The following is a 16,401-nucleotide window of genomic DNA, read 5'->3' on the forward strand; positions in this document are numbered from 1 at the left end:
AGAACAACCTTGACAAGTTGAACGCGTTAATTTAAAAAAGGAAGAAGATTGACCATTTGTCGCCACCCTTGCTACAGGATTATTATATAATGCCTTCACCCAACCAATAAATAAAAGTCCAAGTTTATATTTCTCCAAAATTTTTAATAAAAAATTCCATTCGACCCTATCAAAAGCTTTTTCAGCATCTAATGATACTACCATTGGTAGGTTGGTTTGCTGACATGAAGCATTGATCAATGAAACCACTCAAACACTAGTCTGGTAAAGCTTGTTCCTGAGTTACCTGATTAAGAACATGCATGAATACAGAGGACAGATCATCATAAAAAAGTTTATAAAATTCAACAATTAACCTGTCATCTCCTGGTGACTTCCCATTAGGCATTTGTTGAATAACATCCTTTATTTCTAAATCCGTAAAGGAGAATCCAACTTTCTCACATCCTCCTCCTTCAATATTGGTAAATTTAACTCTGACAAAAACGCTTCAATAGAATCATCATCTCGCACTCCCTCAGAAGCATATCATTTCTGATAAAATGACAAAAATTGGTCATTAATTTCCTGAGGTTTAAAAGTAACTGAATTGTCCTTCCTCACAGCATTAACAATCCTTGAAGCTTGTTCAGTTTTCAATTGCCATGCCAAGACTTTATGGGCTCTGTCCCCTAACTCGTAATAACGTTGCTTAGATCTTTGAATCGAACGTTCACATTGGTCAGTTTGCAATATATTATATTTTAGCTTCAATTTTGTCAAAAAAACCTTATTATCTTCTGTAGATATTCCTTTTCCAACTTTGCTATTTGTTTTTCCAACAACTGAGACTCTACCAGAAATTTCTTCTTTTCCTTTGATGCATAACACATGTTTTGACCACAAAGAAATGCCCTTAAAGCATCCCATACAATAAAATTACTCCTGACTGTATTCTTATTCAAATCTAAATAAATAGCAATTTGATCCTTTAAACATTTTACAAATTCTGATTTTTTTCAATAACATTATGTTAAACCTCCAGCGAAAAATTGATTGATTAACTTCCGGCCCCACACAAGAAATAAACAGCAAAGAATGATCAGAAATGATCCTACTCTTATATTCAGCTTGAGTGAAACCTGCTTGTAAATGTGCTGATGCTAAACAAAAGTCAATCCTCGAAAATGAATTATGATGTGAAGAATAAAATGAAAAATCTTTCTCAGTTGGATTTAATCTTCTCCAGACCTCTATCAAATTCAGATCTTTCATCAAGGAAACCAATTGAACTGCTGCTTTCGATTTTTTTCACAACTTTCAGAAATTTATCCAATAATGGGTCTAACTCACAATTGAAGTCTCCCCCAATCAAAATATTCTCCTTAGCTTGACCTAAAGTTAAGAAAGTTTCAGACACAAACTGTTCATCATACACATTCAATAAAGACCATGGCTCAGCAAACAATTTACAATTGATCATTAAAATACGACCAACTGATTCCGACAAAGAAACAAGTTCAAATGATATTTTCTAATGAATCAAAATTGCCACTCCTCTTGCTTTTGAATTAAAGTAAGATGAAAATACATGTCCAATCCAGTCCCTCTTCAATTTCAAATGTTCTTTTTCGGTTAAATGAGTCTCCTGCAAAAAAGCAATGTCAACTTTCATCTTTTTTATATAGGCTAAAACACGTTTTCTCTTAATCGGATTATTTAAATTCTGAACATTAAACATTGCAAAGTTTATATTAGACATTATTATCAAAATAAAACTCAAACAACAAATACAAAAAAAATCCTTAACTTTCTATCCCTTCTAACTCAAAACACCCTGTGACAACTGCTGTTCCATTCTTTACATGCATTAGATATTTCTTGGTTTATTTCCTGTGCCACTGTAGTGTGATTATTTGGTGGCTGTTACAAACTAATAAAATCTTATTAGTGCTAACAAAGGAACAGCAATGGAAGATTCACCAAACAGTGGTACATTTAAAATAGTTTTTTTAAACTATTAATAACATAACTTGTCTTACTTTTTTCTAAATTTAACTTTAAATTTAAAACCCTACTATGTGCAAATGTGATTGTGTGTATGTGTGTGTGTGTGTGTGTGTGTGTGTGTGTGTGTTAAAGTCCAAAACCATTACATTACAGTTAAGTTTAATCCTGAAAATGTCAATTTTAACATCCAGTTTCAAACATTCTGTTGACTTGAGGATTCTTTTTGACAGTTCAGAAATAATTATGAAGCACTTTTAAACATTATATTTTCAGATCTCTTTAAAATCACAAGTCTCTTGATGAGGTATTTTTCAGAAAGATATTTTTCAAACAGGTGTGACCATCTTCTGGGCACGAGTGAGAAGTGGTCTTACTTATTTAAAAGCCACGTATGTTGTGTATCTCTTTAAAAAGGATAATACAATTCCTTTTTTCCAGGAGGTCGTGTTTCTTCAACTCCTTATCTTAAGAGTCACAAGTTTCCTTCCATAACGAGGCAGCACTCTTTATTTTCAAAGGAAAAGCAGTTGTAAAGTAGTCTCCCTTTCAAAATCCACTTTTTTCTGTATTCCCCTTTTATTAGGGGTAATGCATAACAGCACTTATTCTGGTTACTGCAATTCAACCTTTTCTTTCACAAGGGTCCAACTCCTGTGTGTTCCACAGGGTCTTGACTTCTGAAACTACCTCAAAATGTCTGAATTTGCGAATATATCATATGACATTACATCATCAATGAGATCGGTCTCAATTCTTGGAAACCATATGACCATTTACTGGAATCTTTAACAATTGCCGCTCTAGTTTCTTGGAACCCATGTGACCTTCATAACTCTGGCTTGCAGATATCACGGCTCCAAAAGAGGGGCTCACTTCTTAATGTATTGTATGGGTTCCAAACCTACTATATTACCTAAAATATATTTATAGGAAATATAGCTTAATATTAACCTAAATATTAATGTTAACACGGATCCTTTACAATGGCGAGGAAACAAGCCCCACTAGTGATCTTTTTCCTTTACTATTTGTAATCTCTACCCAGATGGATTCAGCATTCTGCTCCATGGATCTTGTATTATCTCTCACTATCGCCAGATCTCTTCCTTAATTCAATGCTACCCCACCTCCCTTACTCCATTCATTTTCACCCTATAACCAAGTTTCTGTAATAACCACTAAATCATACCACTTTGAACTGGAATTGATATAGATCAATTCTTGATGCCAGCAGACTCGGTGGGGCCAAGGGCTTTTTGGCTTAATAATCCTGGCACTGGGAGTACAAATTTTAAAAAATTAATTTGTCATAAATTGGATTGTTTTTATTCAAAAGGTGATAAAAAAAATTATGGCAAATTGTCAAAATGAAGTCAGGCTGAGTGAATTAAGGTTAAATAAATTGTAATTAAGATTGCTTCATATTCTATAAAGCAACCAAATGAGGTGATGAAATGTGCCATGCAGCCCTTGGAGCCTTTCATTATATATATTGTTTACAGGAACGCATTTATTGGCAGAAAAAGGTGGAGCACTTACAAAACCTTGAACATGGAGACACACACAAAGCAGATCTTGAACAAGCACTTAAAGAAATTCAGTGTGAATATGAACAGCTTGCCAATAGAAATAAAGAAGATATGGACAAATATAAGCAGAAGGTAGGCTTACAAAATTGCATTAAAATTCTTTTAGTTTTACTGTAAGTGTAGCAACATATTTTTGCAGTTATTGACTGTCAGAAATTCATTAAAGTTACCACTACCAAATACATTATAATTTCAGTAACATATGGAAAAATGACATTTACCAAGGCCATAACAGAGTAAATTAGGAAGATTATGTTCCAGCTACAAAACAATTACCTCTAAAGAGAAAGAAATATAATTAAAATATAATGGTGTTTTGCAGCAGACTTGATTTAAAAACATAAAATTAGGGTAGATAGCCAGAATCTTTCTCCGGGGCAAAAATGTCACATACTGGAGGACATACATTTAGGGTGAGGTGGGAATGGGGGGGGGGTTTAAAAGAGATGAGAGGGACAAGATTTTTACATACTGGGTGTCTGGATCTGGTTGCCAGGTGTAGAGGTGGAAGCAGAGGCTTCTGGATAAACTCATGAATATGCAGGCAGATTTTTTATTTAATTTGGGCATTATATTTGGAGCAGTCTTGTGGGCTGAAGGGCCTCTTCCTGTGCTCTATGTTTATATTCATTAATTAGATCCAAGTTTGCCCAAAATAAAAGTTGCTAAGCCTGACCAATTAAGAAGTCTCTGCTCATTAAAGAATTCTGGTTGCTTTATAGAACATGAAGCAATCTAATTACAATTTATTTTTCTTTAATTCACTCAGCCTGACTTCATTTTGACAATTCCCTATAAAATATTGGACACACAAGAGACTGAAGATGCTAGAATCTGGAACAAAAATGCAGAGGGTGGTGGTGGAGGCTGGTACAATAGGGACTCTCAAAAGACTCTTAGATGGGCACATGGATGTAAGAAAAATAGTAAAAAATAGATTGTTATAAAGTGGGTTTCCATATGTCAGCACAATATTGTGGGCTGAAGGGCCTGTGTTGCAATGTTCTATGTCCTAGACCAGTGATTTTCAAATGTTTTCTTTCCACTCACATACCACTTTAAATAATCCCTTACTAATAGATTGGTTGCAAGTTAGGCAGTAGGATGAGATACCAAAAGATGAAGCTCTGATTCATGATTGTGTAAAAATTGTATGTAAAGAAATATTTTGGTTCACAATGTATCATGTATTTAATGCATCCTTCCAGGCAAGTGTTTAATTTACTTTCATCAATTTCACAGTTTGAGGAAGCAAACAGTAAAGCGTTGGAAAGTGCCAAGAAGGAACTTGAATGCTATCGTAAAGAGGTGAATGAGCTAAAATTAAAAGTAAGTATTTGTCTGATGTCCTTCAACTATGAACCAATTTTATTTTCTTAAGCTTATAGCTACTGTATATATCCTACTGCAACACAACTGAATGAAAGTAAATATTTTATTGCTAAGCACTAAGCCCAGTAACTTGATAGATTGGTTTATTGGCAGCCGCAAAGGAGCACACCAACGTCTACTTCTGAGGATATTTGGCATGTTGTCAATTACACCATCGAGCTTCTACAGCTGCACTGTGGAAAGTCTACTGGCTGGTTGTATCACAGCCTGGCTTGGCAATTCAAATCCCCAGGAACAAAGAATGCCCCGGAACATAACCCAGGTCCATTACTGGCTCCAACCTCCCATCCATGGACAGCACAGTTGGCATAGTGGTTAGTGTAATGCTCTGATTGGGAATGGACCAGAATTTGAATCCCGTGCTATCTGTAAGGAGTTTGGACATTCTCCCCATGTCTGCGTGGGTTTTCTCCGAGGGCTCCATTTCCTCCCACCGTTCAAAACATTCTGGCGGTGTAGGTTAATGGGGTGTGAATTGGGTGGCATGGACTCGTGGGCCGAAACGGCCTGTTACCGTGCTGTATGTCTAAATTAAAACTGGAATCTGAAAGTAAGCACACACTAGATTTATGTTTGCCACCTTATCTCTTTGTTTCAGAGGTCTGATGAATTTGACATTGTGATCAACCCCAGTAAATGAAATTTTGGCGCTTCTGATCTTATATTTTTGGGACATGGAGTTTTGCAACATGGTATTTTGCCCAATGAATTGAAAGTGCGAGAGATTCGAGAATATCCTACACCCATTAGATTTGGCCAGTTGTGACAACTTTTAGGCATCATGAATTTTTATCACTGATTCCTGCCAAATGCTGCAGCATCTCTTATTACCCCTACGACTAAAACAGAACTACTAAAAGGATTTGATAAGTCCATGTCCAAAAGACCATTAACTTTGAAAGCATGCACAGCATCATCTCCCAACGATGTTTGTACATCAAAACCTCAATGCTTTGCTCTCTCTTATGGCAGATGCATCTGTCAGTGCTGTGGGAGCAGTATAGAACAACGAGTTTGTGAGCATTTGGAACTTCTGGCGATTTTTTTCAGCCAAGCTGTCAACAGCTCAGGCAAAGTATAGAACGTTTGGTCGAGAACTCTTGGCCATCTATTTTGCAGTTAAATATTTCCGCTTTTTATTGGAAGGTCGTCTTTTCACAATTTATGCAGACCACCAGCCTCATGCACACTGCGAGTACAAGCACACATCTCTACTCGCCCAGCGAGATTTGGCACTTGGACTTCATCTTACAATTTTCATCAGACATACGGCACATCCGAGAAAAAGCGAATTCTGTGGCTGACGCTCTAAGTGCATCATTGACACCTTACGTACAAATACTGCCACCGATTTCACCGCTATGCACACAACACTGACCCTGATTTCATCCTATATCACTGGATCAACTCTGGTCTCCATCTTCACGATGTGATCCTGGATGAATCGGGTGAAACACTGGTCTGCCATTTTTTTTTCTACAGGAAGGCATAGGCCTTTTGGGCCAGTGGCTATGAAGCGGGAGATTTATGAGTCTCTTCACGATCTATCACATCCTGGTAGAAGATTATCAATCAAACTAGTTACAGATCATTTGACATGGCCTTGTATTAAATGAGATGTTGGATTATGGGCAAGGACCTGCTTGCTATGTCAATGCTCTAAGTTTCCAGACACACAAAATCTAAGCTGGGGGATTTTGTTGTTCTGGATTCCTGTTTCCAGCGTATGTACCTAGATTTGGTAGGCCTGATCTGCCATCTCAGGGATATTCTTATCTGCTCATGTGCGAAGAGCGGATTATCAGGAGACAGGAGGCCATTCCTATCACTGACATCTCTGCGGAGACAGTTGCTAGGGCTTTCGTTGGATTCCAGCTTTCGGTGTTCTGGTCACTATTACAACAGTTCGAGAATCTTCGAGTAGGCGTTGTTCTGAGCACTCCCCCTATTTGCATTACGCCTTACCATCTGTAGGCCAACGGCCTCATTGAGCGTTTCCATCGACAATTAGAGGTAGCACGGAAGCTAGTATAAGATACTGCACTCACCTTGCCAGACAAGTTTGTGAATCCAAGTCCAAGCACAACACTCTATCATCAACTAGTTAGTTGATTGACCCTAACCATAGGGTTAGGGTTAGGGTTACAATGCTGTACTCATGATGCTGTTCTCAAACCACTTCAGCCCATTTACGATGGTCCTTTTCAGGTCTTATGAAACCACCCGAAGGCTTTTGTGATTGACAGGCATGGAAAAGTTGACACGGTTTCCATTGACACCAAACACCACCCAGATAAACTCCTCTAACCACTCACTCATGTATTCTTTATTTGTTTGTAAACTGTGGTGAATCAGTGTTAAAGCTTCCATTATTGTCACGTAATACTACATTTAGAATGTAACGTACATGAAATTCTTTAACTTTTGTCTACTGTAAGGCAGACAGAGAGTTTCCACTTTGTCCAGTGCCCCCTCACAGCACTTGGTGTTCCTAGGCAGTCTCCCCTCCAAGTACTGACCAGTCCTGTGCCTGCTTAGCTTCCGAGACCAGACAAACCTAGGCATATTCAGGCTATTAGATGCTATTCCCTGTGGTTCTCCTCCAGGTTTAAAATTCTAATTCCTTCGTGCTTTTGTACAATCCTTTCTGTCATCATTAATTTAGTCCAGGAGCTCTCTTGAATATCCACTCTCCTCCATTTCTGGCCTTTGATCATCCATGAATTTTATTTTACATATTCAGCAGTAATAACTTCAATTAACTAGGTCCTGTAGCTCTGGAATTTCCTCTCAACACTTCTTTTAAAATAATTCTGCAAAATATTCCTCTTTGACAAAGGTTTGGTCATCTGCTGAAATAGATTGTGATGCAATATCAATTTTTTAAAATAATGTTCCTCTAAACCATTCTAGATGTTTAGTTGCTATTTTAAAGGGACTACATGTAAATACAAAGTACTTTTGCTCTTGAGATCTTCAAGCTGCCCAGATACTACAAAGCCATGAAATGTTATTGGTGGTTTTTAGTTATTGTTATTCAGTTAAAAATAGTTGAGTGAAATTAATGTCACATTTTTACTGCAGAGTTTAGTTAGATGTAATAGTAGCATAGCTGTTTTAATATGTAGTATATAAAATGGAGTATTTGAAATCTTTGTCTTCTCAAAGGATGAATTAATGAAGAACTCACTGCTAGAAAAGGACAAAGATATATACAGACAGAAAGAGTGCAGTAAATTACTAGAAAAAAAGATTGTCCGTCACACAAATGAATATCAGGAGCTATTAAATGTAAAAACACAGCTTGAGCAAGAGATTGCTACTTACAAAAATTTATTGGGTCAAGTGGAAAAGAAAGCCAGGTCAGTATTGTATTTTTTCTGTCTTGTCTAGAAGATTATATTACTGGCAATATATTTGGTTATTTTAAAATTATGAAAAGAACCTTTTTGAAATCTGAAACAAATACACAAAACACGTGTCAAAAACTGCTGAAGAGTCCAGCAGGAAATGAAGTGAAATTCTCTTTCTCAACCAGCTGTGGAAAGTGAGTCATAATTTGTATAAATATCTTGGACAGAATCAGATTTTTGAACTACAGGGAGTCGAGAATGTAAGCAGTATATAACCATATAACAGTGACAGCACAGAAATAGGGCAGTTCAGCCCTTCTAGTCCATGCCAAATACCTTCTCCCACCTAGTCCTATTGACCTGCACTCGGCCCATAACCCTCCACACTTCTCTCATCCATATACATATCCGACTTTTCCTTAAATATTAATATTGAACCCACATCTCCCACTTTGGCCGTAAACTCATTCCTCACTCCCACCACCCTCTGAGTGGAGAAATTCCCCCTCATGTTTCCCCTAAACTTTTTCCCCTTCAATCTCAAGATGTCTGTTTGAATCTCCTCCACTCTCAATGGAAAAAGCATGTCCACATTGACTCTATCTATCCCCCTCATAATTTTAAATACCTCTATCAAATCACCCCTCAATCTTCTACACTCCAGGGAATAAAGTCCCTGCCTGCTCAACCTTTTCCTGTAACTCAAACCCTGAAACCCAGGCAACATCCTTGTAAATTTCCTCTGCATTCTCTCTATTCTTCATATAAATTCCACAAGTTAAAAGCTCAAACCAAATACAGCAAAATCCCTGCTATCCAAAATTCGAGAAACCGGCAGCCATAAGAAACAGGCAAGTAGAACTGTGAAAAATAAATGGGTAAAAAATATGGAGATTAAAATTGGCATGCCTCACCATTGTTTCTCCGTTCAGGCAACACTCAGTCTCAAGCGACCGGGAAATACACAGCTCGCTTATCCGGCAACTACCAAACTAGATACCAATAACCAGGGATTTTACTGAGTGTAGTAATCTAATCCTTCCCTCCCTCATATTCATAACCATCATTTCTCTTACATTTTTGTGCCCATCTAAGATTTCTTTCAAGTGTCCCTATTGTACCAGCCTCTATCACCACCTTCAGCAATGCAACTGTTAACTCTGACATCTCCTATTGTTTAAGGGAGATGTCCTTTGGTATTTGCTATTATTGCCCCAGGAAAAAATGTGCTAGCTGTCCCAATAACCTATATCCACCATTGTTACCTCTCTTCCTTTGTCACATCAAAGAAAAAGTCCCTAGCACTCCTCAATCTTGCTTCATGTGACATGTCCTCCAATCCAGCAACATCCTCGCGAATCTCCTCTGCACTCTCTCCAAACCATCTACATCCTTCCTGCAATGAGGCAACCAGAATTGAACACAGTACTCCAAGTGTGGTATAACCAGAGTTTTAAATACCTGCAACATTACCTCATGGCTCTTGACTTCAATACGCCAAGGCCAACACACCATGCACCTTCTTAACCACTCTATCAACCTGCATGGCAAGCTCGAAAGATCTATGGACCTGGATCCCAACATCTCTCTGTTCCTCCGCACTGTTAAGAATGCTGCCATTAACCATGTATTCTGCCTTGAAGTTTGACCTTCGAAAGTGTATCACTTCACACTTATCCAGATTGAATTCTATCTGCCACCTCTGCCCAACTCTTCTTCCTGTCTCTATCCAGTAGTAACCTATGACACCCTTCCACACTATCCAGATCACCTCAGTCATTGTTATCATCTAAAAAATGATGCATCTGTGGCTGACAGAAAATTAAAGGTAGTGTTTAATCCAAGGAGGTATTTTATAAAGTCAGTAACAGCACTAGGTCTGAGGCTTTGGGTATACTTTAGAACTCAGTAAAGGAGGATTAGGAAATTGGTAAAGAAGGCAAGATAAAATGAGCATGGATTGGTCAGAAATTTCAAAACAGGCTGTAAGACCATTACTCTCTGCCTTGCCACAATTCTAAACACGATAGTAGTTCATCACCACCTCAGAAATGGGCAATGAATAGACTGGGCTTGCCAGTCTCATCAACATGAAATGGATAAAAAGAGAGAATAACAAATCTGAATAGAAGGAGATCAATATTATCAGTTAATGATCCTTATATAATAAAAGAGCTGATGCAACAATAGAATTTGGGAGAAAGAAAGCCATTATGAAAGGTCTGGATTAGGAGATCATAACATTTATGAAATTAGGGTAGAAGGACAAAAATATGATACTATGTGCTCTGAGTTGGGGAGGAAAGACAGACAGGGAAAAAATATAAAGGTAGCCAGTTAAAGGGTTTGAAATGTGACTACTTCAATGCTAGGAGTATTAGGAATAAAGGAGATGAACAGAGCATGGATCAGTATGTGGCCATTACTGAAACTTAGTTGGAGGAAGGGCAAGATTGACTGATGCAGGTACCTGAGTTTAGGTGTTTTAAAAAGAATAGGATCAGGGATAATATGGCTATAGAAAGGGAGGATGCTGCAGAAGGAGTGTCCATGGAGTCAGTGTGGGTGGACATCAGAAATAGGAAGGGAGCTATCACTGTGCTGGGAGTAGTCTATAGGCCCCCAAATAGCCATTGGGACATCAAGGGGCAAGTAAGCAGGAATATTTTGAAATGGTGTGGGAAATACAGAGTTGTAGTTATGGGTACTTTTAACTTCCCTAATATTGACTGGCACCTACTGACTGCGAGGGATAGATGGGGATGAATTTGTCAGGTGTGGACAAGAAGGATTCCTGACACAGAATGTAGACTGGCCGACTAGAGGAGAGGCCATACTGGTTCTGGGGAATGTACCTGGTCAGATGCAGACCTCTTGGTGGGGGAGAATTTTTGGTGAGGGTGACCACAACTCCCTTAGTTTCAACATAACTATGGAAAAGGATATAAATAGTCAAACTGGGAAAGTACTTAACTGGTAAAGGGCTAATTATGAAGGGATGAGGCAGGAACTACAAAAATAAATTGGAAATAGATGTTTTAGGGTGAAAGCAAGGAAGTCATGTGGGGGAAGTTTAGGGACCACTTGTGCAGGGTTCAAGTAGGTTTGTCCCATTAAGACAAGGAAAAGATGGTAGGAAAAGGGAACCACGGCTGACAAATCAGGTCAGGCAACAAGTCAAAAGGAAGAAGGAAGCAAACATAAGATATATGAACCATGACACAGGAAGGGCTCATGAGAAGTATAAGGTAGCCAGGAAAGAGCTTAAGAAAGGACTTAGGAGAGCTCAAAGGTAGCATGAGAAGTTCTAAGCATGTAGGATTAAGGAGAACCCCAAGGCATTCTATGTGTTTATGAAGAACAGAAGGATGATGTGAATGAAGATGGGGCCACTAAAGGATATGGGAGGCAACATGTGCCTGGAGGTGGAGGAGGTTGGGGAGGTCCTAAATAAATACTTTGCATCAGTATTTACAAGAGTAAAAGGACCTTGAACACAGTGAGGTCGAAATTGAACAGGCCTGTGGGCTGGACATTGTGGAGATTAAGGAAGAGAAAGTGTTGGATCTTTTTAAAAACATCAAGATTGATGTCCCCGGGGCCAGGTGCAATATACCCCAGGCTGCTGTGGGAAGGGAAAGAAGAGATAGGTGGGGCAGTAGCTATGATATTTGAATCCTCTTTGGCCACAGGGGAGGTGCCAGAGGATAGGAAAATAGCAAATTTGGTCCCCTTGTTTAAAAAAGGTAATGAGGGAATCCTGGGAATTCTAGACCGGTGAGTCTTACATCAGTGGTGTGTAAACTAATGGAGAGGATTCTTGAGGATAGGCTCTATGAGCATTTGGAGAACTACAGTCTATACAAGAATAGACAGCATGACTTTGTGAAGAGAAGGTCATGCCTCTTGAGTCTAATTGGGTTTTTTTGAGGAGGTAACAAAAGAAATAAGGGTAGAGTGGTACATGTGGTCTACATGGATTTTAGCAAGGCATTTGACAAGATTCCCCACGAGAGACATCCAGAAAATCACAAGATATTGGATCAGTGGAAAAATAGCTGTATTAGATAAAAATTTGGCTTGCAGGTAGAAAGCAGAGATTAGTAATGGAAGGAAAGTATTCTACCTGGAGGTTGGTGACTAGTTGAGTACCATAGGGATCTGTTCTAGGACACCTGCTCTTTGTGATTTTTATAAATGACCTGGATGAAGCAACAGATGGATGGGTCAATATGTTTGCGAATGACACGAAGTTTGCAGGAGTTATGGATAGATCTGAAGGTTGCCAAAGGTTACATGAGGATATAGACAGGATGCAGAGTTGGGCAGAAAAAGTGACAGATGGATTTCAATCTGGATAAGTGTGAGGTGATTGGAAGGACAAACCAGAAGGCTGAGTACAAGGTTAATGGTCGGTTTCTTAAGAGTGTGGATGAACAGGTTTCTTAAGAGTGTGGATGAACAGAGGGACCTGGGATGCAAATCCATTCGTCGCTCAAGGTCGCCGCACAGGTTGATGGGATAGTTAAGAAGGCCTATGGGGTGCTGGGATGCATTAATGGGGGAATTAATTCAGAGGTCATGCTACAATTCTCTAAATCTTTGGTAAGACCATACTTAAGAGTATTGTGTTCAGTTTTGGTTACCTCATTATAGGAAGGAAATGGAAGCTATGGAGAGGGTGCAGAGGAGATTTACCAGGATGTTTCCTGGATTGGGAAACAAGTCTTATGAGGCAAGGTTAGCAGAACTGGGTCTTTTCACTTTGGCGGGTAGAAGGATGAGAGGAGACTTGATAGAGGTCGACAAGATTATAAAATGCATTGATAGGGTGGGCAGCCAGCATCTATTTCCCAGGGCAGGATTAGCAAACACCAGAGGACATGTGTACAAAGTTAAGTCAAGTCGTGTTTATTTGTCGTTCATACCATAAACTTTGCAATGTACAGTGAAAACAAGATAGTGTTTCTCCAGATCATGGAGCTGGTAATCTACATGGATAAATTATCTCAGAAACATTTTTATAAATAACACCACTTATTAATAATCATGTTACATATGCTAGCCCTGTGTCCCCAGAGTTCAGAAGCCTCACATTTTGGGGGAAAAAGCTGTTTCATAATCTGGTCATAAATGCTTCGATACCTTTTCCCAGATGGCAGGAGGGAGAATAGATAGTGAGAGGGGTATGTGGAGTCCTTCATGATGTTTATGGCTTTCTGCAAACAATGGCCATTATAAATGTCCATCATAGCAGGGAGAGGGATCCCAATAATCCCCTCAGCAGTCTTTACTATCTGCTGCAGGGACTTGCATTCTGAGATGGTACAGTTCCCAAACCAAGCAGTGATGCAGCTGCATAGGATACTCTCAATGTATCCCCTGTAGAATGTAGTGAGGGTAGAGGGTGGAAGCTGAACTTTCCTCAACCTCTGCAGGAAGTAAAGGTGTTTTTTGGCCTTCTTGGCAATGGATCTGGTGTTGGGGGACCAGGAGAGATCCTCCGCCAGGTGCATGCCAAGGAATTTGATGCTCTTGACTACCTCGACAGTGGAGCCATCGATGGTCAGCAGAGAGTGGTTCTCCGGACTCTTCTGAACTCGATGACCATCTCCTTTGACTTGTTGACATTCAGGTTTAGGTTGTTGTCTCTGCACCAGTCTGTTAGTGATTGCACCTCCTTACTGTAAGATGACTCATCGTTCTTGGTGATGAGCCCTACCACAGTTGTGTCATCAGCGAACTTGATGATGTGATAGGAACCATATCTCGCTGCACAGTCGTGGGTCAGCAGGGTAAACAGCAGTGGGCTGAGCACGCAGCCCTGGGGGGGGCCCCTTGCTTAGTGTGATGATGTTAGACAAGCTGTTTCCAATCCAGATTGACTGAGGTCTTCCAGTAAGAGAGGGAAGTTTAGGGGAGACATTAAGGGTATTTTTTTTTACACAGAGAGTTGTGGCATTTAAGAGACTCTTACTTAGACACATAGATGAAAAAAAAGAGGGTTATGGGGTAAAAAGGGTTTAGTACCTTTTTTAGGAATGGTTATATGGATTGACATTGAGGGCCGAAGGGCCTGTACAGTGCTGTATTGTTCAATGTTCTATGTCATTTAGAGAGCAATAAGAGCAGTGATGCTCACCTACCCGTCAGATACCTGTGGACATTTGATGACGAATGTTATATTCCGGTCTTTTATGTTCTTACATATATTTGTTTCACATCATTCAGAGCTACCCTGACTGTCCAACTTCTAGTTGATCCATATCTTGCAGCTTAGACAGCAGTTAATTGGTCCACAAGTCTTACACTGAGAGAAATGTTGTTTCACTTTATTTTTGGTTTGTTGAAATTGGCAGTTGTACTGTAACTTTACTGAAATTGTTCAGAAAAGGTGTCTCATTTATGATTTGTCAGTAATTTATCAAACAGAGATGAGGAAGATGATGGTGAAACTGTTGAATCTGTTGTTGTGGATGGCAGTTGAAGCCAAGTCATTGGGTATATTTAAGAGGAGTAGATAAGTTGATTAGGAAGGTAATCAAGCATTATGGGAAGAAGGCAGAAAAAAACAGGGCTAAGAAGGATAGTAAATCATCAATGATGAAATGGCAGAGCAGACTCGATGGGCCAAATGGCCTAATTCCTCATGTCTTATTGGCTTTGATAGTGGTGTCATGTTCAAGTTTATTATCATCTAGCTGCACATCAATGATACCGCATTTTTAGGGGGCACACACATAATACATGCACATGATTACATTGGACAATACATTTGTTCAAAATGTTTGCTTCCTGAAAAAAAAATTGGGGATTATGGACGACAACTTCAAGCTGAACACAAAGATGATTTCAGATTTACTGTATCATGTAGTAAGTTGGAGAATCATTAAATTTATCATGTTAAATCACTTAATGACGCTGACACGTCGTGTTAGTTCAATTGACCTAAAAATGTTTAGCTGCTGATTTTCATTTGGACTCAGCATCTGATGCCTCTTGAGTCAGTGACCATAGTCAGCCAGCATTGATGGATTCCAGTTTCCCTTTTAATGCTTTTCCATGGTCGCAATGTCCTGAAGAAACCTTTGATCATGTTTGCAGGAAAGAGTCCAAATGCAAATGCAGAAAATAAGTTTTCAATGACATGTTGCACTTCATGGCTTTGTATACTTGAAGTAGACTTAAAATATGACTGGAAATCACAAAAATAGGTTATATCTAAAAAAATGGTACGTGACAGGAATATTTTAAGGTGATTTTCGTGATCAGCAGCCCAAAATCCATAAAATACATCCAAAAGTTCAGGAAACAAAATTTTCATTGTCCAGTGTAATCAGATATATACAGTGTCCAGCACCCACGGGGATTGGTAAATGCCAGAAAGTCAACTTTTCCATTTGCTTGAGACTCATTCTTACAATGTATAACTAATATCTGTATTAAGAATAAGCAGTTTAAAAGACAAATATACTCTACTTACACTGAACAAACTTCACTTGGATAAATATATAAAAACTTTAAAGCATTTTTATTTTCAGTCACATTCTTTGAAAACATTTAACTGCTGCTGCATCTGCAGGTTCCTCCCCCTCATGGAGCCGCCCGAAAGGCAAACAATAACATCATAATTAACAACCCCCCCAAGTTTACAGACAAAGCCTTACTAATATATTTAATAATATCTTTATAAAGACTCTCACTAAGCAGAGATAAGGAAATACTTTAAGAAAGTCCCTAACGACGAGCGGCATCAACCGCACCTTCATCTTTGGCGACACCATTTTATTCAAGCACAACTTTATTCAAACTACTGCATTCCACTGGCTGAATATTTGCTCCCATCTTCATCAAAGGTTTATGTTACTTCAGAGAATATTTACTTTTACCTTGTAAAACCTTTATTTAAATTTTTATTTATTCTTTCTTTTTTTAAATCATTTATTTATTTTCGTTATATTTTTTGCTAGTTGTATGAGATTGATGGTGGCTTGAATTCCGGATAGCAAGGGTTTTACTGTACATAAAAGTATAAATATGATATATTTCAAATCTTCCTGTTACTTGTTGAATAATTT

General features: G+C 38.7%; 1 protein-coding gene across 3 annotated transcripts in view; it reads left to right on the forward strand.

The window, feature by feature from the left end:
• LOC138762298 (vimentin-like) overlaps positions 1-16,401 on the forward strand; it is a 57,993-nt gene that overhangs the window by 17,490 nt on the left and 24,102 nt on the right. For 2 of the 3 annotated variants that reach the window (XM_069936033.1, XM_069936032.1), the window contains exons 4-6: positions 3,492-3,650; positions 4,821-4,907; positions 8,139-8,332. In XM_069936033.1, the coding sequence (XP_069792134.1) occupies positions 3,492-3,650; positions 4,821-4,907; positions 8,139-8,332 (440 nt within the window). The remainder of the gene's footprint in view (positions 1-3,491; positions 3,651-4,820; positions 4,908-8,138; positions 8,333-16,401) is intronic. The other variant, XM_069936034.1, reaches the window with a different exon arrangement.

The sequence above is a fragment of the Narcine bancroftii genome, chromosome 4, assembly GCF_036971445.1.
Source record: "Narcine bancroftii isolate sNarBan1 chromosome 4, sNarBan1.hap1, whole genome shotgun sequence".
Classification (NCBI taxonomy): Eukaryota; Metazoa; Chordata; class Chondrichthyes; order Torpediniformes; family Narcinidae; genus Narcine; species Narcine bancroftii.